The 27,671-nt window shown below is 39.9% G+C and overlaps 1 protein-coding gene across 2 annotated transcripts in view; it reads right to left on the bottom strand.

Moving 5' to 3' along the window:
• Wdr70 (WD repeat domain 70) overlaps positions 1-27,671 on the bottom strand; it is a 218,935-nt gene that overhangs the window by 133,980 nt on the left and 57,284 nt on the right. For both annotated transcript variants that reach the window (XM_060380497.1, XM_060380498.1), the window contains 2 exons: positions 22,228-22,381; positions 5,134-5,210 (listed from right to left, as the gene is read on the bottom strand). In XM_060380497.1, coding sequence (XP_060236480.1) covers positions 5,134-5,210; positions 22,228-22,381 — 231 coding nt within the window. The remainder of the gene's footprint in view (positions 1-5,133; positions 5,211-22,227; positions 22,382-27,671) is intronic.

Below are 27,671 nucleotides of genomic sequence, written 5' to 3'. Positions count from 1 at the left end.
GCATTTGAAAACCAGAGGTACATGTGTGTTAATCAATAGTGGTGTTCCACAAACTTATTTAAAAAATTTTGAGCATTCTTGTACTCATTTATTGACTAACTAATTTTCTTGAGTGTGAATGTGTGTGGATACACATACTACGATGGATGTATGTAAGTCAGAGCACAAGAGTCTACTTTCTCACACTGTGTAAACTCCAGATATGGAACTCTTAGAAATATACCAAAATATATAGATTCACACACAAAAGAAGTAAAATACCACCTATTTCATTATTATAATTATGACGTACTTTCAACTCTAAGAACAGACAAGAAATGTTCTTGAAAATTATATTTTAAAATGTGTAAAAACATTTTAAGAAATGACAGCCAACTCTAACCATTTTATCTATGAGAATGCTTTTTAATAAATGGTATATATGCAGGATGAGGAAAGGCCTTTAACTGAATGTGAGTATTCACAGTGGGCTGGAGAGATGTAGTTGAGAGCGGTTCTGCCCTCTCAGGGAACCAGAGTTCTGATCCCAGCACCCAGGCCAGGCAGCTCACAATCGCCTGTAACTCCAGTTGCAGGGGTCTGGTGCCCTCTCCTGGCCTCTGCAAGCACATAACACTCATATGCACAGCACAGACATGTAGGCAGGCATACATACAAAAATAAATTCAGATGATTAAGATAAAGCTTCAGGTTGCATAAGCAGTGGAAACTTATTTTCTAGCAGTTCAGAGGCTAGAAGTCTAAGATGAAGGTGCTGGGAAGTTTGTTTCTTCCACGGTCCTTCTTCCTTGGCTTCTGGACAGCAAACTGTTTCCTCGCTCTGTCGTCCTATGGTCTTCTCTCTCAGGATACACATCCTTCACATCTTTTCTTATAAGTCATGCTGCGTTAGGCTTACCCTCATAGCTGCATGTTCACTTCTTCTGTGACATTAACTCAAAAACAGTCCCATTCTAAAATACTAAGAGTACTGAAGAAAAAAGCCACAACACATACCCTTCTACTCTAGACAGGTTCTGTGCTGAGGACTCGATTACACTAGTGCCAAACTCACACCCTGTGCCACACTCTCACCCCGTGTCACACTGTTACCCTGTGCCACACTCTCACCCTGTGTCACACTGTTATCCTGTGTCACACTCTCACCCTGTAAGTTGCTACAAATTACAAAGTGGCTCCCCATCACATCTTATCAACTAACAATTAAAAACGAACTTCTTTTAATAAGCATTTTTATCTTCAATGTCACCTGGGTTTCGTTACTACTTACTTTCAAGAAAATTAAGGTGCTTTATTATGCACTTTCCACTCTAGTAAAGTCGACAAACATTTTTTTTCATTTTTGGATTAACCTCAGTCTCTGTTTCATACTGAAACTTCCAGAGTAGAAATGGCAGAATACTTTATCTGTGACACACATTCAGAGGTTCTCAGTTTAACCTTTAGAAGCTAGGCCAGAGCAAGACTGTCAGCCTCCACTGGAACCAGTTCTCACAGAGGCCAAGGATGCCTCACTCCTATTCACCAAAGTTAATTCAGAGTTGTGCCCTTTCCATGTATGACTGGCCACAGCTGTCAAAATTCTACCCTCTACCCCAACACAGCTCTAAGGCCATGGGTTAGCAAACATTCCTAGGTGTCATTATATCACTGTAATGACAAAGGAGGTTGAGGTCAATGGTTGTCCATACCATGTTCTTTCTATAGAAACTATGTCTAAAGGACTTGTCCAAAATGAGACAAAGAATAGCATAAGGCAATAATGAGGAGCAGGCAAACAGGGTATCACTGATGGAACCTGCTCACATAATTTTTGCTTAAAACCTAAATGTCCTTATTAGAATCTCCAAGACAAGGGGCTGGAGAGATGGCCCAGGGCTAAGAGGACAGAAGACATGAGTTCAGTTCCCAGAATTCACATCAAATGGCAGGTCTAGGGGATCTGATGCCTCTGACCTCCATGAGTATCCACACACACATGCACATATCTACACTCAACATACACACACAATTTTTAAAAAAATAAATAGAAAAGGTCAGTATAACAGTGATTTCAAAACCAAACAAAAATAACACAAGAAGGAAAAATATACCTTTCACTTGTCAGTACAAAGTTGAAATCATAAATGAGACAAAAGTTTTCATAAAATGGTATTTTTTTTCTACTTACCAAAAGTCACTTAAAACATTCAAGAAAGACTGTCAAAGACGCTGTGGTATCCAATTTTTTAAACTTTTCATTGGTTACTTGTGAATTTCTCATCATGTACCCCACCTACCTTCTTCTTCCCTCATATCTGCCCTCCACCCTTGCAATTCCCTCCCCAACAGAGAAAAAAATAAATCTCACGGTGGAAGCTGTAGTTTGTCACAGCAGGTTCCAAAGTATAACCTTTTGAACAAATTTCTTTGCTTGTAAATGTTCATTGCAATGACTCATTCAAGTATGAGGGCTCTAGCTGCTACTACACTATCAATACTGGATCCTGACTAGGACTCCTCTCCAGTTATTACCCTGTGTCATGGAGATCCTATAGTTTTGTATCTATAGGATCAGCCCCTTCATGCACTTCAGCATTTCACTGATGGGGTAGATGTTGGGATGGGCCAATTCAAAGCTCTGGATCTGGGTCTGAGAGGTATCTGATCTGGTCAGCCTGAAAGATCGCTCACTTTCATGCCCTCAGGTTGGCTCACCATCAACCCCCACAACCAGGGCCAGCTCTGCTCTGCTGCCCAGGCAAGGTACAGGGCTTGAGGTGCAGCTGGTGAGAGACATGGTCAGTTTTTCTACTCTCATGATCCCAGGGCCAGCTCTCCCACCTGAAATAGATGGCAAGGGACAAGGAAAGAGAGGAGAGCATCTCTCCCTCCTCCGCACTACCTTCCAGCAGACAAGAGGCAGGACTGGCTCTTCTGTACTCACACCCTGGAGGAGGGGAGCTCTAGCTCACCTGCAACCCCACAACCAGGGCCAGCTCTGCTCTGCTGCCCAGGCACAGTGCAGGGCCTGCTCTCCTGAGTGCTACAGAAGGTGAGGGACAGGGCCTGCTCTCCTGTTCTGATGACCTCAGGGCTAGCTCTTCTGCCTGCCATAAGTAGTAAGGGGCAAGGTGGGGGCATCTCACCCATGTCACCTCATAGTGACATACCTGAACCTTGGGGAAAGAAGGAACAGTATAGATATTCCATTTAAGGCTCAGATATCACCTTTAAAAATGTTATTTTATAAGAACTTTTCTTTAGTTACTAAGAGAGAAAGACTGTTTTTGTCAATAGCCACTGGTGGGTTGTCCATGGGCTAGTGGGTAGCTATACATCCACCCACACAGGGGCATCGCCCACTAGATTCCTGCCGCACGGCCAGAATGTCTCCATCCTTCAAAAAACAACCCAAACTGCACAAATGGCATAATGCCCCACTTTAACCATAAGTGAGCTTTCATGATATTCTGCACAATCAAGTCATACAGTAGAATCATTACAGTGGTATACTAGAAAACTTCAAGGCAAAGGGAATTTGTCCTTACAAGAAGAAGGGCAATCTACTGTCTTTTATGAAATAAGATCTTGTATCCATTCCTTGTGTAAAAGGAATTTGTATCTTGTATCTTAATGTATAAATCAATCACCATCACTTTGTGTGTACAGTCATTCACAGGGGGATCAAATCGTGACTCAGCCACTTAAAATTTACTACTGTTGGTAAAGTCATTAGTTTCTTCACTGTGTACCTGCTTTATCAAAGGCTTAGCATACATAAAGCACACTGCTAAGTACTAACTCAATGTACATTCTCAATGAATGTTCATTATTATCCCAATGTTGGAAAAATGTTAGTGTTAGGTTTGGCACTGTTCAATTCCTTGGTTTTTCACTATATCAATAACCTAGTCCTTCACACTTGGCTAAAAATACTTACTTGACTGGCTCTTGCCTTCCTTTTCAAATTCATTTCCTACCATTCTCATCTTTCCCACCAACCTTTAAAACGCCGTCTGAGTCATCATTCTTTCCTTCAATTATGCTCTATTGACTTCTCATCTCAAGGTCTCTAAACACAGGATCATCACTTTGGCCAGGAAGACTCCTTCCCCGTAGCAGCCTCCTTTGCATGATTTAAGTCTCAATTAAAAGGAGCCTTTCTTGGGGTCAGGTTGTAGTTCAGTGGCAAAATGTTTGCTCTGCCCTAGGCTTAACCCTGTACCTTAAGAACAACAACAATGATAACTCACTTTATGTGGGGTAAATTCTTGTATATTCTTTTTACATGTGTGTGCGCCGTGTGTGTGCACATGCAGGCACAGACATGCCATGTAGACATGTCGCACTCATAGGGCCACTTGCAGGGGTCTATTCCCTCCCTTCACTATGTGGGTTCTAAGGATCAAGCTCGGGTTGTCAGGAATGGAGGCTCTCCGGCCCTCTATCCTTCATTTCCTTTAGTTTAACCTTATTCTCAACATGATTACCATACAGAAAACTACACTGCTTAGCCCTGAGTATGCGCTTTCGTCCTGCGGCACTCACTCCAATGGAACACCAGCCTCACAGAGATGCAGAGATGCAGAGCCGAGTATAATGTCCCACAGTTCAGCCCATAACTAACTAATACTGTAGGTCAAAGGCCAAGGAAAAAGGTCAGTCAAACTGTAAGCCATATGAATTTATTACTGATAGACTTCTCTAGAGAGTGGTAAAGGATATGTATAATAGAGTCTGTGTTTCAAGTTTAGTGATCCCCACACAACTACGGTTGAAGAACAGCCCGCTCATACACTTTGAGGAAAGAAAACTGGTACATTCTCATTTCAGACGAAAGTCAGTCTTCACTGCAAGGATTAGTCAAACTTTCAAAGCCATTCAGGTCCTCGTACTAGCATCAATTTAATCCAGTGTGTTCCATGATAAACTCCAATGGAATTTACAAAATCTCCTATTTCCATAGCATCTATATTTGTTTAACTAAACTTTATACTACAAACTGAAGTCAAAGCAAAGTCCAGAAAAGGAACACATAAACACCAGGATTCCACTTCTCTACTCCTTATGTTACCACGGTTGCCACAATACAACTGTTTAGAGATAGTAAAAGATACAAAAGCATTCAAAAAAAGTATCAATAGTACTTACGCATCATTTGAGCAAGTCATAAATTCTCCTTTTATTTTGGGATGCCATGAGCCAGTATGAAGCATTGCTGTATGACCCTTAAAGAAGAAGGTGGAGAGGGTGTTAAAAGGCAAAACATAAACTGCCATCACACATTTAAAAGTAAAGCCTCTGAGCACAGTCAAAACATACTACTTTACTTATAAACTAGTATTACTTTATACCAGTTTCACCTCATAGCATGCTTTATTTCACTTGTATACCACTCTGACTACTGTGGGCACTAGCAGTGCTTAACTGTAATGGGTACCTAAAAAGGGGTTAGAGAGTAACTGATAAGTTTTTAGGAAAAAATAAATAAAAGGGAAAACCTAAGGCACACAGGTCCTTCTTTAAAGTCATGATCTTTTCTCTAATAGAAATTAAGAAAATAGAAAGCACTTACAAACAACAAAGCAAGAGATCAAGGAAAAAACCCTTAATTCCTAAAACTATGTTAACAATACTGATTCTACAACCTAGCTGTAAGAATAAATATGAAAAGAGGAAAAATATTTAAATGAGCAGGGAACTTATCTCTACCTAAAATAAAGAACATAGGAATACTAAAATCAAAGAAATATAATAACAGTATAAAAATTAATATACAACCAAATCAACCAAAATACACATCAAATACAGATGCAAACATACACACACAAACACATCCTACACCACACAATCCCAGGGAGCACAATTAGGGAGAGTCTAATTCACAGTGAGTCAGGATCAAGAGGGGCAGAAATGAGACTAACAGTTTTAATAAAATAACAGCAGTATCTCTAACGAAGTCCAAAATAGAGCTTTAAAACGGCAGAATATACAGATTAAAACAACTTAAAAAAGAAAGCAACAGTGCCTCTCTGGAAAGAATGAATTGAAAATCAAAGCCTGGAAATCATTTCCAGTCCAACTGTCCACAATATCTCAAATAATATATAGTGTCATCACAACAATCTTATGGAACAAACAGGGACCAGCAAGGTAGAGACTCTTAGACTGCAGTAATGAGACATGAACTGAAAAAATACCCATAGGGACTACATAAAAAGATGGCCATCTCCTCTTCTATATCTGAGCTTGTGACCATGTTTCTAACTGTCCATTTGCCATAGCCACCTGCATTTCAAACATATATGTCCAATAAGAAAATCTTAATTTATAGTCACTAATTCATTTTCAGTTTGCTTCCCAGTTAAGCTACAAACGTGGGAGTCATTCTTAAATACTCGCCTAGCCCTAATCCTCCAATCTTCTAGATATAATCAAACTTCATCTACCAGCCAGTCTCTTACCAAGTCTATCTAAAATATGTCAAGTCTATACATTTTTCTCTTTCACTGCCATCACTCTTCTATAAGCAAACATTACCTCATGTTTCTTTATCAATTATTTTTATGCTAACAGTCTCTTATTTTCACTTTTATCTTGTGTTCCACACAGTAATGTAAGCCCTTTAAAAATATAGTTCTATGGTAGCTAATGCCAATGCCGAGACTCATCATATATATATATATATATATATATATATATATATATACACACTGTTCTAATGCCACTCCTCTGTATCTAGTCTTTTACTAGCTTCCAACATCTTTAAACAAGTCTAAACAAATTAATTTTCTACTCATTAGTTTCCTTACAACTTCACTGTGTTCCTTTCGGCCCAACATGGATTAGCTGCTGCCTGCCTTTTGGTTCCTTTACGACACAGTGCTCTTTCAACAGACAGCATGCTTTCCTACCTGCTGGAGGCCTTTTTATTTTCATTTTCTCAAGATGACTTTTCCATTCTTCCAGCCTCAGTTTACAGGCCACTTGGCCCAATAAGTACCCTGTAGCCCTCTAAGTAAACACAGCCTAACCCATTGTTCTTTCCCACTGCACCTATTTCCCGAATAACTGCAGCCATGTGAGACTCTTTGAGACTCTATTCATTTATTTGGCTTTTGAAAAATTTGAACTTGCACATATTCACAAACAGACACAGATGGGGTAATCTTAAAATTTAGCATAAATGGGAACAAAGGAACCTTGCTGTGTTTCCAACAAGGAAGACATATGAAAGGCTAATAGGAAGGGAGAGAGAGGTATACACCTGCAATAGACTGAATTGTGGACTCCCAAAATATGTCCTTATCCCAGGTCCTGGGATCTCTGAAGAGAATCTTGTTTAAAAAGGAGTATTTTCCTAGAACCTCTGCTCAGATGTAGCCCTTGGTAGCTCAGTATCCAAGTGGGTACCCTAATAAGGGGAACAGGGACTGTTTCTGACATGAACTCAAAGGCTGGCTCTTTGACTTCCTCTCTCCCCCCCCCACCCCCACCCCCGAGGGTGGAGCAGCCCTGCTAGGCCACAGAGGAGGACTTTGCAATCAGTCCTGAAGATACCTGATAAACTAGAGTCAGATGAAAGGGGAGGAGGTCCTCCCCTATCAGTGGACTTAGAAAGGGGCAGGGAGGAGATGAGGGAGGGAGGGTGGAATTGGGAGGGAAAGAGGGAGCAGGATACAGCAGAGATACAAAGTTAACAAACTGTAACTAATATTAAAAAATCAAAATTAAAAAAAAGAATTTACCTATGAATTACCACAAACAAACAAACAAAAAAAAAAAGGAGTATTTTCATAAACAGTAACCTGACTGGGTCCATCTGCAACACAATCCCTAATGCTCAGGAAAAGTCACAGAAGATGGAACAAAAAGCATGTAAGAGCCAGAGCACCAGGACAACTGACTCTCAAAGCATCTTCTAGACACGATGGGGAAGCTGCACCCAAGAAATCTCACAAACATGGATGCCTAAGCATGACCTGCATCATGACAACACCAGCTGGCATATCGATACGAAGTACAGGAAGTTTCACAAGGGCTCTCTCCTAGATAAGAGCTACAGGCAATCAGTGGCTGCTCAGAGAGGGAGAACCAAACTTCTCCAGGGTTGAGCTCCAGAACTGGCTATCCAACATTAAGGGGTCAGCCTACTCACATCTACATACAAGCAAACCTAAATGGACTCAAGTAGGGTGTGTGTTTGTGTGTGTTTGTGTGTGTGTGCGTGTGCATGTGCATGTGTGTACAAGTCTGTCACTGTTTGTATGTGAACAATAATAACAAGAAAGAAGTCACGAATATGAGAAAGAGTGGAGGGGAACCTGGAGGAATTGAAAGAGGAGAGAGCAAAAGGAAAATTCTGTAAATATAGTACTCCGGCATAAGATTCTCAAAAAAAAAAAAAAAAAATTAAAGAATCTCTAGATAAGTTATCAATATGGGTCCTACACCCAATACTGAGTGTTCTTCTAAAGGAAAAAAGTGGAGGACACAAAGAGAAAGCCATGTGACAGGGAAGGTTGATACTGGAGTTATATAGTCACAAGAACATCATTAAAGCAAAATGAAGCAAGGAAGGAGTCACCCCCTAAGTCCACTATAGAGAGTGAGGTCCTGCTTATACCTTTATTTCTGATTTCTGGCCTCAAGATTTAATCATGTATAAAACCACAATATTTCTGGTAATTAATTACAGTAGCCTATACTAACTAGAACATACTCTCAGCTTAAAGCCAAAATTATAAGCATTGAATTATAATTAATACATTTGTTTTCTCTTTGCAGTGGTATGCATTAACAATTCTAAACTGCTTTCAATACAATGAAGAATTAATCCAGTGAATAAATATCCTGAGGCTGATGAGAATCAGGTTTCTCACTGCTGGAGAAAATAGCTACACAAATGGAAAAGAAAGGATCATAAGGAACTGTGTGGTGTTTTAAACTAATATGTAGATACAAATAAACAGAGGTGTTTATATGAATATGGACAGGCTGCTCTCCACTCCATATGCTGAGTATCTGGAAACAATGCCCTATAGGGAAACTAGCAAAGAGGTCCTGAATTTTAACAATGAATTTTCAATAAAAAGAACCAGAGCTTCCTGGAGAAGTGACTGGCTACAGTGCTGGAAAAGGAAAAGCGGAACCTGACATGTCTCACTGTGCCAAAAAGAGAACACTGCAAAAGTGACGGGGCAGGTAAAGGGCTAAAGAAAGTACAGGCTGGCGGGGCTTCCATTCTGAAAATGTTCCAACATCAAGACTAATAATGACAGTGTGGAACTGTAAACCACTACTACAGAAAGAACCTCGAGTGCATGCTAACACGGTGAGCTGCTCCTTTGAATCTCAGGCATGGTTGTACACACCTCTACTCTCAGCAATCAAAAGAAAGTACAGAGAATTGCCAGTTCAAGGCTACACAGCAGAGGGGCAAGTGGAGGGAGAGGAAGAATGAGAAGGAGAGAGGGAGAGTGGAAAGGAGGATGGAAAGAGGGAAAGATCTTTTTTACTCATCTCCTTATAATACGATGTTAATTGATAGATATAAAATGACTTTGCAAAAAAAAAAAGATTTCATCACAGAAATCATTTTTTCAGGCAATTATCACCAATAAATGGAAAATTCTGTAGAGGAAAAAAGTTGAAAATGAACATGATATTTACAGGATCACATATTCTTTCTCTGCAAATTATTCAGTAATTACAAAGAAGAAAAACTTTATAGAGGAAAAATATGATCTACAGGACCTTATACAAGTAATCAAAGTTCCTATCATTTCTACGGTACACATAGACATCATGTACTCACATGATGAAATAAGGACACAGTGTTATTTACACATAACCTGACACTAGGCTGGACTCAGACCACTGCAATGCTTGTCCCTCATGAGAGAAGCATCTTCTTGCAGTATATGATAATTGTCATAGAGACTCACAACTGCAATGTGTAGAGGGACACTTTGGAGCACTCAGCCCTACATGGGTGTCTTTATCAAACCGCTCCACTCAAGGCTCTGGGATCTGTGTAGAACTGAAGGTAGAAAGACTGTGCAAGCCAGAGGAAGTGGTTGCCAAGGAAACAGTGTCTTCCAGACACAACAGGCTGGTACACATATAAACTCACAGAGATTATAGCAGTATGAACAAGACCTGTACAAGGTCAAGCCAGACAAAATCCCATCATTGAGAAGGGGAAGAGGACAAAAAGTCCCACCCTTAGCCAAAAAGCTATTTGGAATTGATACCTGCTGGGAAAGGATAAATCAGTGTTGTCCAACAGTCACTGGGTATATCAACCCCACTCTAGGGCAGGCCCCATGCACAGGAGTAGTTGGTCAGCACAAAACAGATTCAGGGTTTTGTTTTTTTGGTTTTTTTTTTTTTTCTATGTGCATTTTTTGTTTAGTTTTTTTAAATCTTATTTTTTGTTTGTTTCTTTTCTGAGAAAGCAGGTGTAAAAAGTTGGATGGATATGGAAGTAGGAAGAATCTGGGAGGAATTGGGGAAAAAGAAAGATTATGATCTATCGCATATAGCATTGGGTCATTTTTTCTGTATACTCGCATGAACTGGAGCACACTAGCCCTTTCAGTATTTATTTTTTATATCTCCTTAGTATATTTTAACTCATTTAAAAAGAAGAATAACTAATTCCATGTTCCTAAGCACAATCTCAAGGCTTAAACAATGGGCAACATGTTGAGGCACTGTATATTTTTAATTTATTTTTTCCCAACTCATCCTATTAAGCCTTCCTAACATTTCCATGAGTTGTATATCACTGTACATTCAAATCATCCCTGGTGGCTAACAGAAATTCAGAAAAACAAAAACATGTCAAAGAAATAACTAAAAGCATAAATCACTGATTAAATGAATGAGAAAAACTTTATCAAATATATATCTCACAGCTGTTTTTTTGTTGTTTTGGAATTTCATACATGCAAAGATATATTTTAATCAAATCCACCCCCATTCCATCAATTCCCCTAGCAACATTCTTATTATATACAAAATAGAGAAAGGGTACTGAAACCCTAGCTCCTCAGTTGATCAAAGAGCTACAGTGTATTAGAAGATAGTTAGCTCCATTTCCACTTAGGTAGAATACACCCTGCCCTATTCTTAATCCAATAACAAAAACCACTGAAGACATCACAGTGAGTGGCTATCTGAATAACAGATAAGAGAAAAAGGCCGAATGAGTATGGAATATAAATCTTTTTAAAAATAAGTAAGGTATTAAGTCTCTGGGGTGATTTTGATTTTTACCTTCTATATATCCAAGCTTAGGCTTTGGGGACACTGCCACTGACAAGAGTAAGCCAGCACAAAAAGGCATGGCTCTCCTGGTTCAGACAAGGCTGCTGGGTCTGGGTGGGAGGCTGGGATAAAGTGGGGAAAGATGAATCACCTTTGTAGCAAAGCTCTAGTTTAAACCAGAACTTCTTTTCTTTCTTTCTTTTTTCTTATTCAAAGCTTTTGTTGGTTGGTTGGTTGGTTGGTTGGTTGGTTGGTTGGTTGGTTGGTTGGTTGGGTTTTTGAGACAGGGTTTCTTTGTATAGCCTGGCCTCAAATTCAGAGATCCACCTGTGTTGGCCTTCCTGAGTGCTGGGATTACAGGCATGTGCTGCTGCACCTGGCTTATTCAAACATTTTTCTGAAAACACACTTCATTTGCATCTTCAAGTACTTCTGAGATGTTCAGTAAGTCGGCAGAAGGACAGGTGAGGCACTGACTAAGGATCACCAACACCCTGGGCACAGCACTGTTGGATGAGTTGCCAGATGACAGTAGGTTGGACCAGCTAGTGAATCTTCTCTAGGAAGGCCTTGCAGCACCCGAGGCATTGCTGGTACAAAAGCTTGAAGTTGGGAATCATTGGATCATCAATGGTGAATTGTTTCTGTGGTTCACAGCTCCCTAGTAGCTCAATTTTCAGCTTTGTAGTTTTTAAATTGATTACTTTTAATATCCAAATTTCTCAGGCTGCCTTCATCTATACACAGTATATAATCAAGTATGGCAAAGTCTCCTCCTGTAATCTGCCTTGTCTCATGGGCTGTGCTAATGCCATGATTAGGCAGCTGACAGTTCTTGGGCCTGGGGCCAGCCTACATTCCAGTTGGAAACAGCCCTGCTGACAATGTCCCAATTATCTAAAACATTTTCACCAGTTACCAATTTTCTTTGGAGGCATTAGCAGTGATGACAATTGAACCCAAGGCAACACCTACCCTCTCACCTCACCCCTAACCCTTCACCCCTCACCCCTCTGCATGCTAAGTACTCATCCACTGAGCTTTATCTTCAGTCTACACATGCCATTTTATTTGAACAACTTGAGCATCTGTGAAATTTGGTTATCCAATAAAAAAGTAGATGTAGGTACAATGTACCATAAATAAAGGGATTATTCTGAGTATGTAAATGAACTGAATATAACCTATAGTTACCCCTTACCAACAACTATACAAGAATAAGTTAAAAAAAAAAAAAAGGCCAGCCAATGGGGCTGGAGAGATGGTTCAGTGGTTATGGGCACTCATCACTCTTACAAAGGACCTGGGTTTGGTTCTAAGCACCTATATAGGGGCTCACAACTATCCATAACTCCAATTCCAGGAAACCTCCAAGGCACTAGAAACATACGTGGTACACATACATACATGCAGGCAAAACACTCATACACATAAAATAAAATATATAAATCTGAAAAGAACATTTAAAGCCAGCAGATAGGAACAGAATTTGAAAAGTATTCAAATAATTCCAAAGAAGTTTAAAAGAAAAAAGGCACTGAGTGCCACTGGGTGTTAGCTTAGTCAGGGAAGCACAAGGACCTAGGCTTGGCCCTCAGGACCCAAGAAAAACAGAGGCCTGTGGAGAGGCCTCAGAGGTCCCAGAAGAATACAGGCTGTGGCCATTGCTCTCAGCTGCCCACCAGAACTAAATGGTAAGAGGTTATCACTAAAGACATCACACACTCGGTACAGGATACAGAAATAAAGAAAGGACTGAGCTGGAAAGCCCCACCCTGCTGGCTAGTGTTCACAGTGCCAGAAAGGGCTGTGGAGGAAACTCAAGTCTAACCTTGGGCTTCGAGAAACCTTGCCTCAAAAAATAAGGTGGAGAAGCGATTGAAGAAGATGTTCTCCAAATCAAACTTTTGGCCTCCATGCATGCCTACATGAGAGTGTTCACACACAGGTCCATGCGTGTGCACGTGCACACACACACAGTAAGAATGACAAAGAGATGCTCAGTATCATTGGTCATTAAAAATGTCCAACTGGCAATACAAACGAAATCCACCAACCTATTATAGTGGCTAAAACCAGAAAATCAACATCCCTAACTACTAGAGAGGCTATGACATCAAAACGGGGTCATCCAGAGTCTACATGCAAATGCTTATAACTTTGTTCACATAACTTCCTTGTCAGTCAATGATCCCCCAGTAGGATAAGAGGGGAAAAAGTCAAGGTCAAGTAGAACTTAGAGAGTTTTAATTTTTTGTTTTGCTTCAGCAGCTATTAAATGATGGTGCTGTGTCTGAGATAATAAAAACTGCAGAAGGCATAGATCTATTAAAAAACAAACCTTTGTTTCCTTTTTTGCTGTTAGTGTGGAAGCCTATTATACATCCAGCTGAGTCTGTCAATCAGGAGAAGACAAGGGAAAAGTTGTAGTCTCCAAGACATCAGTGTCAACACAGGGTAATTAGACCTCACTGACTAGATGAGAGCAGTCAGAAAAAAACAAATAAATACTAGACAGGCACCAACAATAAACCAAGGACATCCCAAAATTTAGAACTTGAACTGAAAAAGAATGAAAAGGATATTCAGTGAAGCAGGAAGAAAACCAAATCGGTGCATTGCTGCTCAAGAAACGGTGTTTCAGGAGGCAAATCAACTGCTAGCTATGCTAATTAATCTATATATTAATCAAGTTACAATACAGTAACAACTGACAGATCACTGGATAAGAAAAGGACAGATGGCGGGAATACATGAGTGACTTAAACTCTACTAAGAAACTAAGAAACAATAATTAAGTGATAAGTTCATTCAAATATATAGGCTCATCAAGGATCCAATTAATCTTTCTAAAATGAAAATAATCTGCCAAATATTTGGAAAAAAAATTTAGTGACTTGCAGTTACCAAGTATCTGGTCAAATTTGCTCCCATTAAATATCTAACTTTGGGCCAGAAATAGCTTGTGAATTACAATGAAGGGAAAACTCTAGCCGGCCTTTGCGAACTTAGATGCTAAACTGCCTTGGCCTTCCCAATCTGGCACATTACTCCACACTTCCATTCTACTGGATTCAGGAAGTCATGAATGTGACCCAACATAAAACCACTTTGAGGAAGGGTTTTTTGTGATTTATTTTTCTGCTCAATTGTGCAGATTCTGAGTGTGAACTTTGTAGACAACGCTGTATCACAATTATGAAAAGGCTGGACTGGCTTGATGCACGCAGAGATCTGCCTGATGTCACAATCTGACGCACAGATTGTGGGTTTACTATCCACTGAGCTCCAAGTTTAACATCCCCCACTCCCAGACTCAGGGATTCTACAGGCAGCTCCTACTTAACCATTTCACACTTGTAAATTACCTCTTCATGTTCAAACAGCAACCCAACAGCTTACCCAATCCATCTAGGTATTCAAAGCAGAGTAAACCCCCCCCCAAAAAAAAACCCTGATAATTGTTGATTAGAGTTGATATAACATCTTAGAATATTTAAAAAATAAATGAACTAAGAGAAAATGTCATCCAGAAGTTAACAAAGGGAACACCTTAGCTGTTGAGTAGTCAGAACAAGAACACAAATAAATACATTACATTGAAAAACCTCCAAAGACTGTAAATGTTATTTCTTGTTTGTAAAGACAGAAGCATGACAAAGGCAATGAGAATGTTAAGTGTTCCTGTGTTCAAACAGAGACCGAAATTAGTCATAACAAAATGAAGTTCAACTAAGGATTCTTAACTGGATCTGAATAAATTCAGAAGTACCACAGCTAATATTGGTGGAAAATATTTAAAGTGACACCTATTAAAGAACCATTAACACTAAAACACCTTTTATCAAATGAGTTAGCTTTTGTCTTCCCCTCTTTATCAAAACAATAGGTCTTGCGAGAGGCAAGAAAGAATTAGGTAGGCAACTTCTTGTCTCTCATGATGTGCTCTACATTGCACAGAGAATGCTCATATCCATGACCAATACTATATATTGTATCACCTACACACACACACTCAACACACACACATGTACATACACACACAATAAACACATGCCCATCAGACTGATCTATACTAATCTAGTCACTCTTGTGGCTTCTTAAACGGTAAAACCATAAGGAACTCCTTGCTAAAGTATCACTTGTTGTCAGAGAATAATGGGAGCCTCAGGATCCACAAAATAAAAGCATCCCTGTGATTGGCACAGTAAACTAACAGCTCGCTCCCATAAAGAAAAGAAATTCAGCAAGGAAGATACTGTCAATTTACCCTGAATATCTTAAGCACAGTCTGTCAGTCTTAGTAATCACCACAAATGAAATCTGTGTGAGAGTGTTTTGTTGGGTGTGTTTAGAGCTTCCGTTGGAAGTTGGAATGCTTTTTCTCTAAAGAGTCAGACAATAAGTATTCTAGGCTGTTTAGCCTACCTTCTCTCATACAACTTCTCTACTACTGGAACACAAAAGGAACTACAGGAAATAATAAATAGACAAAGCTGTCTTCCAATAAAAATCCTAGTTACCAACAGGAAATGGTGGTGCATGCCTGAAATCCCAGCACTCAAGAAAGCAGAGGCAGGTGGATCTCTGCGAATTCAAGGCCAGCCTGGTCTACAAAGTGAGTCCAGGACAGCCAAGGCTACATAGGGAAACCCTGTCTTGAAAACAAACAAAAATCCTAGTTACAAAACAGGATGGAGGCTAGATTTGGCACAAGATCATCCCTTGTGCCAAAGACCAACCCTTGTAAATCAATCACAGTCATTTCCTTCCATGAATCCAATGCTCTAAAGCCCTTGACCGTCAAACATCTGAGAGACATAAACACCCATTTTGAGTGCATCACAGAGAAAATCACCCTTCTTTGGCTTACACCACTCTAGTGACCTAAGATATTCCAGCAGGACTAACTATGGCTCATTCTGTGGTTACCAGAAGTGGCTCCTCTTCTGAAACCATGAACTTTTAATATTTATTTATCTATTTGACAAACATTCTCATCATATATGTGATAAGTTCTAGATCGTCCACTTATCATCTACAAAACTACCTGTCTTCCAATTTGACTTTTGTATTTTCTATATCCTAAATATCAGTCATGTCTCAGTGTAATCTTGAGTGTTCTCTTTTGCTGTGCCTACAATAAAGGACTAACTTTTATCCCACTACCCCTCAATCAAACCCAGAATACCAAATAAAACTCAAGAATATCATATCAGGGAAACAAACAGAAATAATGGGGAGAGAGCCAAAGGAGGAGCAGCCCTGCTAGGCCACAGAGGAGGACTTTGCAGCCAGTCCTGAAGATACCTGATAAAATAGGGTCAGATGGAAGAGGAGGAGGTCCTCCCCAATCAGTGGACTTGGAAAGGGGCAGGGAGGAGATAAGGGAGGGAGGTAGGGTTTAGGAGGGAATGAGGAAGCAGGAGACAGCTGGGATACAGAGTTAATAAAATGTAACTAATAAATAAATAAATAAATAAATAATGCAAAAAAAAAAAAAAGAGAGAATCTTCACAATTCCTTTAGACAAAAGTTTTGGAAGATTAGAATCTGAACTTATATGGCCAAAATAAAGTGGATTTACCTGTGTCTGCAGTTTCTGTTGAATCAATTGTAATAAATTAAGAATAGAGGCTCCTGATGAAGTAATCTACATTGATTCTAACGGCTGCACTGCCAGTACTGAGTATTATGCAACAGACTAAAGTTTAGGGGGTTGATGGTAACATAAGGCACAATTTTAAGACAACATAATTCATCTGTAATTCTATTTTTTGTAGAGAAGCAGTTTGGTGAGTAAAAATCAGTGACGCATCCTAGAAACCAGGGCTGCCTTACCACCTTTGGTCACATCTGCAAATACTACTTGTACATAGGGTATCTGCTGAAACCTGGCAGTTTTAGGAAATAAATGCAATGTCATTCCTTTAAAAAAATAATAATAATGGGGAGAGAGAAGATGGAGAAGATAAAGAAGATGGAGAGAGTATGTTCAAAGTAACAATATATCTATATAAAAATTCCCTATGGAACCCAGTACAATGTACCGCACTATATACATACTTATATATATATATGTCATATACACATATATATATACAGAGACATATAAAACATATACATGTAGTATATAGATATATAAAACTACTGTGTGAATATACAGAATGATCACCTCTGCAAATTTATGTTTTGTAGCCTTTACTGCACCCCAGCTCATCTAGTAATTTTTGTCTCACATCAACAACAGCAATTCGGGAGGGGGGGACGGTTGCACACGTATGAGTGCATGTGTTCCTCTGAGCGTGTACACATGTGTATATATGTATGCATGCATGTATATGAAAGCCAAAAGTCAGTATTAGGTGTCATCCTCAGTTGCTGTCCACCTCATCTTTTAAGACAGGGCCTTACTGAACCTGAAACTCAACAATTCGACAAGAATGTCTACCCAGTAAACTCCAGGAATCTGCCTGTCTCTGCTTCCCCAGCACTGAGACTTGAAGCAAGTGTTGCTATACCTGGCTTTTATACGGGTGCTTGGGATTCGAATTCAGATCCTCACGCTTGCCTAGAAGCACTTGACAAAATGAGCCATCTTGCCAGCCCCATAAGTCTAAGTCTTTATCATCCTACTGAAAGGCCAGCCAAATATATTCCAACACAAACAGAGAAGATTGCTCTGCCTGTATGGTGGCACAGGCCATTTCTAAGCTAAGGCTACTATGTGTAAGCTTAATTTCAGATGAACTCATTTCTATCCTTTCCATTATTAAGATAAAAATATTCTCTCCTCACCTTCAGTGCTAATCTTTCCTTTTAACTGGATCACAATCCCTACCACTTCTTCAAAGATCTTTCTCACTACTTACTATGTTTGCATTTGGGTTTGGTTTTTTGTTTATTTGCAGAATTGTATTAGTTTTCAGTTGCTGTGTAACATATGCCACAAATTTAGGGGCTTATAGGAGCCCCTCATTTATTACTTTGTATTTCACAATGTAGCTGGACTCATCGAGTGTTTCACAAATTGAAGAAAGGATTCCAAGAGGATTACATTCCTTTCTTGGAGCTATGAAGAAGAATCTGCTTCCAAGCACAGTCAAGTATTGGCAGAATCGATGTTCCTTGTGGTTTCCGGACTCGGGTTCTCATTTCTTTGCTGTTTATCCATGGGGGAAGGGGATACCACTCTTAGCTATTAGAATAAATGTTCGTTCCTTGCTGTGTGTATTTTCAAGAATATATCTCATGTTGCATCAGACAAAAGTTACACTAACAAATTTTTACAAAACAATCTTATCCATACTTCATGTTGACACAGCTGAGGATCAATATCTTGAATTTTCTAGACATTACCTGATTTGATTGAAACATCATCAAAGAACTCTCTGTATCACTGAGTACTCTAATCTTCTCATCTCTCAAGCATACACAGCCACACCTTTGCTGTTTTTCTCCCAATCAGACATTCGGAAGTAATTTGTTAGAATTGTTTCCCACCTAGATAGAATAAAAGTCAAACACTCCAGCCTAGTGTTTTAACAAAGCTTTTCTCTCGGATTTTCACAGCAGCAACAAGAAGAAAGCAGCAGCACCTCTGCTTAGAAACATCTTCAGCGATGGACCAAGATTCAGCACTTCCAGCTTTTGATTCGTTTTGCAAAATCATCAATAAACACGCCTTCACGTAAGCTCTACCCCACACAGAATCATTTTGCCAGGAATCCCAATATACACCTGTCTGTCTCTTTGTCTGTCTGTCTGTTTTTTGAAAAGCACCCTGGTTGTGTTTACTAGACTGGCTAAACTCACAATCCTGCCATCTCAACCTCTCAAATAGCTGGAATTATAGAAATACACCACCATACCAGGCTTTAGGAATCAATTTTTAGTGTTCAACTGTTCAGATTAATGCAACAAATGTAAGCTTTCTTTCCTACAGTCCTGTGCCATATACCTTAGAGTATAATCCTTTACACTCTAGAGTTCATATCGACAGTGAAGAGAAATGAAGACCCTGGGAAACACTGAAAACTCTCCCTACAACAAAAGCTATCGATGCAGCAATTCCAAAACTATGTTCTATGTATAACAGATGAATAAGTATATTTATGATGTTGAGAGCCAACTTCTCAGTGCCGGAGAAGTGAATTATAAATACTGAACTAAGATTTGATTAAAATCAGATCCATCTATATGAATTCAAAGTTTTTAATATATTTTGTTTTGTTCGTCTTCTTCATATAAGAGAAATGACAAACCAGAAAAAAAGAGTACATCTAGTACCAAGAGCTTGATTTCTAAAAGGAATCCCTTATGAAAAGTGGCCATGGGGATTGGAGGGAACACTGGCAAGATGGCTCAACAGTTAAGAGTCACTTGATGGGTTCTAGCTCCGGCACCTACATGGATACTTATCAACTGGAGTCTGTGACTCCAGTCCAGGGGATCTGATGCCCTCTTCTGGCCTCTGTGGACACCAGGCACACACACGGTGCACAGATATATACGCAAGCAGTAAAACTTTTAAAATAAATTAAAATAAATCAAGGTGCCCATGGGTACTGGGCCTGGTGGTGCCTATCTTTAACCCTAGTACATGGTGGGCAAAGAGACAGGCAGATCTCTATGAGTTTGAGGCCAGCCTGGTTGAGCTCCAGAAAGCCCCTCCCATCCCCTCCCGCTCCTTCCCTTCCCCCTCAAAAAAAAAAAAAGAAAGAAAGAAAGAAAAAGAAAAAATTAGCAATGAGTCCCTGAAGAAACAGAGAATAATAGAACAGGAAAAGTAGGAAACAAAAAACACTAGAACACTGTTTCACCAGAATGTAAGAAAGTAACCCCAAGTCCCCAGAATGATACAGACACATCACAAAGTTAGAATCTAGCACTAAAGAATTTCTGTTAAGTAAAAAGCTTTGACTCACAAAATGAAAAGAAGCACAACATATATCAAATCATTGCGTGTATTTTTTAAGAGTTTCGCCAGGCACTAGTGGTGCACATCTTTGACCCTTGCCCTAGCAAATCTCAGAGTTCAGTGCCAGGCTAGTCTAGAAAAGACAGCAAAGGCTATACAGAGAAACTCTGCCTTAAAAAAACAATTAAAGCCAGGCAGTGATGGCAAATGTCTTTAATCCCAGCACTGGGGAGGCAGAGACAGGCAGATCTCCATGAGTTTGAGGCCGGTCTGATCTACAGAGCTAGTTCTAGGACAGCCAAGGCTAAACAAAGAAAAAAAAAAAAAAAAAGATAGAGAGAAAGAAAAACCATTTTAAAAAATAGTCTTAACTATGAGTAAAATAGTAAGTTGTGGATAGTGCTACAGCTTGAGGTGAAATGCTTACCTAGCATGTACAAACTCTGAATTCTATCACCAGCATCACAGAAAGAAAAGAAAAACATTAATTTAAACTGCTTAAGGAAATAAAAATATACCTAGAATTCACAGTTATTTTAATAAATATTAAAATTTTTACATCTTAGGGAAAAGAATTTACTACTAAAAAGATGTGACTAATGTATTTGCTCTCCAAGTAATAGGGTAATTATTTGGAATGGCTAGACATCATGATGACTGCCTGTGTATTTAAAAATAATTACAATTCCTTCGATAGCTCAGCTAGCATATAAGAGGACAATACAAAAAAAATAAAGCAAAAATAAATAGAGTTTATAAAACATTCTTCCCCTACGGTTCTTAGAACTCTTCTACTTCCCACAATGGAAGTCCACTTGTGGAAAAAAAAAAATCTTCTCCTAAAAGGTTCAAACATTTTGGGATCCCCTGAACCAGCCCTCTTCAATTTAGTTATATAATCAAGAAACAAATGGCACAAATTTGCTTTTCTGTTGAGTGGAACTGAAGGCAATGGTGGAAAGGAGTGAGACCTTGGATGAATTTATAAAAGAAAATTAATGATGAGATTATATGACTGTTTCAGTAAGTATTCACTTATTAAAAACCTACTAAAACACCTTTAAATTTAAGTCCATAAAATGTTTATTGGTTAAGAAGTTCTGATTTATTGAATTATATTGGCTTAACAGTCAGACATTTCTAGGCTCAAGGCCAAGAAGTCCCATGTGAACACCAAACACAACATGTGCTGAACTGTTGAAAGCAACAGGGAAATATTCTCTAACTTAAAGAAATACACCCAATGGAACCTCCAGTAGAGGGAAGGGGACACCAACCCCTCCATAAAATCTTCAAATCAAAATTTATCCTACCTACAAGAAATGTAGAGATAAAGATGGAGCATAGATTGAGAGAATGACAAACCAATGACTGGCCAAACTAGAGACCCACCACATGGGGGACAGCCAATCAATCCCCTATTAATGACAGTCTGCTATGCTTCCAGATAAGAGCCAAGCATAATCGTCTTCTGAGAGGCTTCATCCAGCAGGTAATGGAAACAGATGCAGAGACCAACAGTCAAACAATAGGTTGAGCTTGGGGAGTTTTGTGGAAGAACTAAAGGAAGAATTGAGGGAACCGGAGGGGCCAAGGACACCACAAGAGACCTACAAACTAACCTGGACCAATGGGGCCTCACAGAGATTGAACCATTCCAGGGATTCTGACTTCTTCATACCAATACACAGAGAATAAAGTTAATTAATTAATTAGATATGAGTGTGCTGACCTGATATGATAGGATACTGTAACCCCACAGTCAGAAAGCTGAGGCAGGCCAAGTATAAAGGAGGAAGAGGAGAAGGAGAGGGAGGCAAGAAAGAAGGGAAGGAAGGTGAAGCAAGAGGAGGGAGAGGGAAAGAACTGTAAGAGGGAAGAAAAGGGAGGAGGGGAAGAGAGTAAATAAGGGATGGAGAATGAGAAAAGAGAAGGAAAAACTGAGAAAATGGAGTGAGGAGGGACTAGGAAGGGAAGGAGAAAGGAAAATTGGAGGAAAGAGAAAAGGGGGTGCCGAATTAAAACTCATTAAAATACCATTTACTGCTTACCTTGGTGTTGGCCATGTCCACAATATACTGGTCTCCTTTTATACATTCCATTACTTCAAAACCATCTCTGTCGATCACCTTGGCCTGTGAGCTTCCAGAAACAACAAGAATCATGTCTCCTGTGTTACTGTATTGTAACGACTTGATCTGATGGCTATACAAAAGAAAAAAAAAATAGGCTAGTAGTGAAACATACGGTTTATTTTTTTATACTTTGGTTATCTTAGCATGGTCAGGAAAAGAAATGTTATGCAACTACAAAATTAATAATTCCAAAAAGCACATGTCCCCATGCTCCACAGTAATTTACCAAAAGCTCCTAAAACTTACACCTTCAATCCCACCAACTGCCAAATCTTCTGTCTCTTTTCCAATAAACTTATCTGCATAGTTTTTTAAAGCTGTATCATGTTTGTTTGTTTTAACCACAGAGCTTCAACGACAAAAAAAAAAAAAGGAAGAAATGAGAGTATCTTCTCTGCACAACTAGATACACTGTAAGTCCTCTATTTCAGCAGATACGAAATGGATTATAAGCATTTTGTTAAGGCCTGCTATGAGAGGCTCCACCAGTCCCAACCACAGACTGCCTGGGGATGGGGCCTATCACCACCTCAACCATGGCCACGAGGTATGTATAAAATTTCATGTCTAGAATAGATGTGTAGATGCAAATAAGCTAGAAAAGCTGGTATTCTCAATTGCTCTACCACAGACTTTTCAGATAAGTAATGGTCAACCTTTAGTTACCTGTATATTGGAGGAATATGTATAATTTCAAGTGGGGAGTGGTTCATAGATAATTTAATTATACACAATTTCTGTTGCTTCCTCTTTGTTTTGATACCGTACTCCAAACTTGAGAGCCCAACCCTTCAACTCCCCCAGTGTAGGGATTACAGGTGTGCACCATCAAGTCCAATTTAAAGATTTAGTTTTTTACATGTTTGCATATGTGCACGTATGAAAGTATGCATGTGCATGTGTGTACACGTATGTGAACATGTGTGTCTGTGCAGGCCAGAAGATGGTGTTTGAGTCCCTTGGAGCTGAAGTCAGGGGCAGCTGTTAATTGACTGATATGGGTCTTCTAGAAGAACAGTAAGTACTCTCAGCTACTGAACCATCTCTTTAGACCCCATATCCAGCTTAAACAATTCATGATTTTAAGAAGAAATAATGAGTTATAAAATTATAGAATCTGGAAGATTGGGATTATAAACTTATTTTAAAAGTCTAGCCTGAGATAGAAAGCTATCATATGAAACAATTAATAGGCTAAGTCTGTCACTATCTTTTATAAACTACATGTATCTACCTCTCCAAGTGATGGTCGGGAGATGGGACTTGAGCAGGCAATTACATATACACTAGGCGAGTTTTTACATTAACAAGTACATTTCTCAGCTGTGTGTGGTGGTGCATGCCTGTAATCCAGCACTGGGAGGCAGAGGCAGGTGGATTGCTAAGTTTGAGGCCAGCCTGGTCTACAAAGCGAGTCTAGGACAGCCATGGCTACACAGAGAAACCCTGTCTCGGGGTTAGAAATGGGAGGTGGAGCTCGGCATGCTACAGACACTGGGTCAAATGCCCAACACCATACAAGTTACATGGAGGGAGCAGCCAATGGTTCCAGGTCCTACAGTGGCCAGAAGCTCCATCCCTGTGAGCAGTGAGAGAGGGCGCCAGAATACAGAAAACATTCTCAAGAGAGAAAAACAGGTCAAAAACATCTATAGTGCCCAGAGAATGTAAAAGAGTGCCTGAAAGTGCAGAGACAAGCCCATGGTGTGGATTCAGTGATCCTGTGATTCCTCAGGCAGATGGATGTGGAGTGTGGAGAAATACAATTTTGTCAATGTACACAGCTCAAAGGGCAGCAGCCTGGTACACTCTTGTGAGGCAATATATTAAAAACTGAGCTACTGGGCCAATAACATGGCTTAGCAGGTAAAGGCACTTGTTGCCAAGCCTGAGGACCTGAGATCAAACCAGAACCCACACTGATAAAAGAACAGAACAGTCTTGAAACAATGGGTTCTCTGACCTCTACACTGCACACAGGTACACACACAAGAAAATGTAATAAAAGATTGAGAGAGAGAGAGAGCGTGAGCTACCTTGATGTCTGAGAAGGGGAATAAGCACAGAGAAGGGAGGGCCCGTGTAGACTGCCATAGCCCTGGGCAGAGGAAGGGCCAGGAAGTTTTGGGAGAACAGAAGGGTCACACGCTAAGAAACCAAAAGGTGCAAGTGGCAGGAAATGTAGTCAAGAGGAGAAAAGAAAGATGGCCCTGCACTTAGTAACCATAAGAGATCTCTTCAACCTAGACGTGGGGGTGCACACCTTTAATCCCAGCACTCAGGGAGGAACAGGCAGGCAAATCTCTGAATTTAAGGCCAGCCTGGTCTACAAAGAGAGTTTCAGGACAAGCAAGACTACACAGAGAAACCCTATCTAAAAAAGGAGGGGGAGGGGCAGAGGGAGAGAGAGAGGAAGAGACAGAGAGAAAGGGAGAGGGCAGGTGGACACAGATGCTGCAGACAGACTCAGCAGAGGCTAAACCACACCAACAAGTGTCCACAAGGGCAGCCGACCTCCCCCACTGCTGAGTACTGCTAGAGTTCCAGTCTTCAAGGAGCCAGACAGCAGCTCTGTCACCTCATTTTTGTTTACTACCGTGACTCCTGTTTTCTTTGTATGTTATGTTAGCATTTTTTTTACTTTTCTATATTCTTAGTTATCTTAAACAGTGTATGTGTTATTTGTGTATATGTATTTGTGTGTTATGTGTGTGCATGTATGTGTGTGTTATGTGTGTGCATGTATGTGTGTGTATGTGTGTGTCTGTATCTGTGTGTGTTGGTATGTATGTGTGTTGTGTATGGTATGTGCACATGTACATGTGTGCACGAGCACCATATGGAGCCTGGAAAACAACTTTCAGAGGTCAGCTCCCTCCTTCAAGTGCAGGTCCTTGAATTCAAACTCAGGTGGCCAGGCTTGCACATTTACCCACTGTGCATTCCTGTCAGCCCTTATTATACTTTTAAATTATATGTGTTTATTTGGTTTTCCATCTCATTCACTCATATAATTTTGTTTATGCATTTCTTTATGTTGTCGTTTTTGTTTTTAGAGACAACGTTTCTCTGTGTAGCCCTGGCTGTCCCGAAACTCAATCTGTAGATGAGGCTGGTCTGGAATCAGATCCACCTGCCTCTGCCTAGAAAGGACTGAGATTAAGGACACACCGAGATCTCTGTGTGTTTCTTAACAATGGAGAAATCTTTTCCTTTTCTTCAGTTTCTTTCTGTCCTTTTCTCGTGTTTCTTGCCTTTTCTTTCCCCATGAGGGCCTAATACTAATACAGAAATTACTGTGAGTTCACAGCAGCTGAAAGATTCACTCTCCTTTGGAAACATGGCTGCTAGTAGATTGCCCATGCCCATACAGAGGTAGCATCAAATATCAATTGGAGTCAGGGTTATTTTACAGAGAGAGAGAGAGAAAATATGTCAATATCCTAAATAGTAAATTTCCCTATCAAATATTAAAAGGAACAATTTTTAAGAGCTCTTTGTAAACCATGTATGTAGGAAGTTTCAGGGCAATCAGAGCTACCTAAAAAGACCATGTCTCAAAAACAAAAAAATAATAAATAATAATAATTTTTAAGCTGTTTGTATAGTTTCCTTTATGAGCTCAAGTCTTGCCATTAAAATACCAAATAACGGCACAGGAGACAACTTCCTGAACAGAACACCAACAGCACAGGCTCTAAGAGCAACAATCAATAAATGGGACCTCATGAAGCTGAAAAGCTTCTGTAAATCAAAGGATACCGTCATCAAAACAAAATGACTGCCTACAGATTGGGAAAGAATCTTCACCAACCCTCTATCTGATAAAGGACTAATATCCAGAATATATAAAGAACTAAAGAAGCTAAAAAGCAGCAAACCAAGTAATCCAATTAAAAAATGGGGAACAGAGCTAAACAGAGAATTCTCTGTAGAGGAATATCGAATGGCAGAGAAACACTTAAAGAAATGCTCAACCTCATTAGCCATTAGGGAAATGCAAATCAAAACGACCCTGAGATTTCACTTTACACCCATCAGAATGGCCAAGATGAAAAACTCAAGTGACAACACATGCTGGAGAGGTTGTGGAGAAAGGGGAACCCTCCTCCACTGCTGGTGGGAATGTAAACTTGTACAAACACTCTGGAAAGCAATCTGGAGCTTTCTCAGACAACTAGGAATAGCGCTTCCCCAAGATCCAGCCATACCACTCCTGGGCTATATCCAAAAGAGGCTCAAGTACACAAAAAGGACATTTGCTCAACCATGTTTGTAGCAGCTTTATTTGTAATAGCCAGAAGCTGGAAACAGCCCAGATGCCCCTCAACTTAAGAATGGATGCAGAAATTGTGGTACATCTACACAATGGAGTATTACTCCACAATGAAAAATAAGGAAATCATGAAATTTGTAGGTAAATGGTGGGACCTAGAAAAGATCATCCTGAGTGAGCTGTCACAGAAGCAGAAAGACACACATGGTATATACTCACTCATATAGATATAACATAGTATACACCTACTAAAAACTGTACATCTAAAGAAACTAAGCAAGAGAGAGGACCCTGACTAAAATGCTCAATCCTCATCCTGAAAGGCAAAGAGGCTAGATATCAGAAGATGAAGAAAACAGGAAACAACCTAGGAACCTGCCACAGAGGGCCTCTGAAAGCCTCTGCCCTGCAGACAATCAAAGCAAACGCTGAGACTTATGGCCAACTGTTGGGCAGAGTGCATGGAATCTTATGTAAGAAGTGGGAAATAGTAAGAGCTGGAGAGGACGGGAACTACACAAGGAGAGCAACAGAACCAGAAAATTTGAACACAGGGAACTCCCCAGAGACTCATACTCCAACCAAGGACTATTCATGGAGATAACCTAGAACCCCTGCACAGATGTAGCACATGATAGTTCAGTGTCCCAGTGGGTTACATAGTAAAGGGAAGAGGGACTGCCTCTGACATAATCTGATTGGCCTGCTCTTTGATCACCTCCCCCTGAGGGGGGAGCAGCCTTACCAGGCCACAGAAGATGACAATGCAGCCACTCCTGAGGTGATCTGATAGACTAAGATCAGAAGGAAGGAGAAGAGGACCTCCCCTATCAGTGGACTTGGGGAGGGGCATGCATGAAGAAGGGGGAGGGAGGGTGGGATCAGGAGGGGAGGAGGGAGGGGCTTATGGGGGAATACAAAATGAATAAAGTGTAATTAATAGTAAAAAAAATAAAAATAAATTTAAAAAAATACCAAATAACTTGTTTTATATTAATAGACAAATCCCAAATAAAATAAGCATGATTTTAATAAAATTCTAGCCTATTTGTTCCTATTTACTAAGTTTGTAACTCCAAAGCTT

Source organism: Meriones unguiculatus, chromosome 3 (assembly GCF_030254825.1).
Source record: "Meriones unguiculatus strain TT.TT164.6M chromosome 3, Bangor_MerUng_6.1, whole genome shotgun sequence".
Lineage (NCBI taxonomy): Eukaryota > Metazoa > Chordata > Mammalia > Rodentia > Muridae > Meriones > Meriones unguiculatus.
The sequence above is the reverse complement of the archived record's forward strand: the minus strand, read 5'-3'. Positions and strand labels throughout refer to the sequence as shown.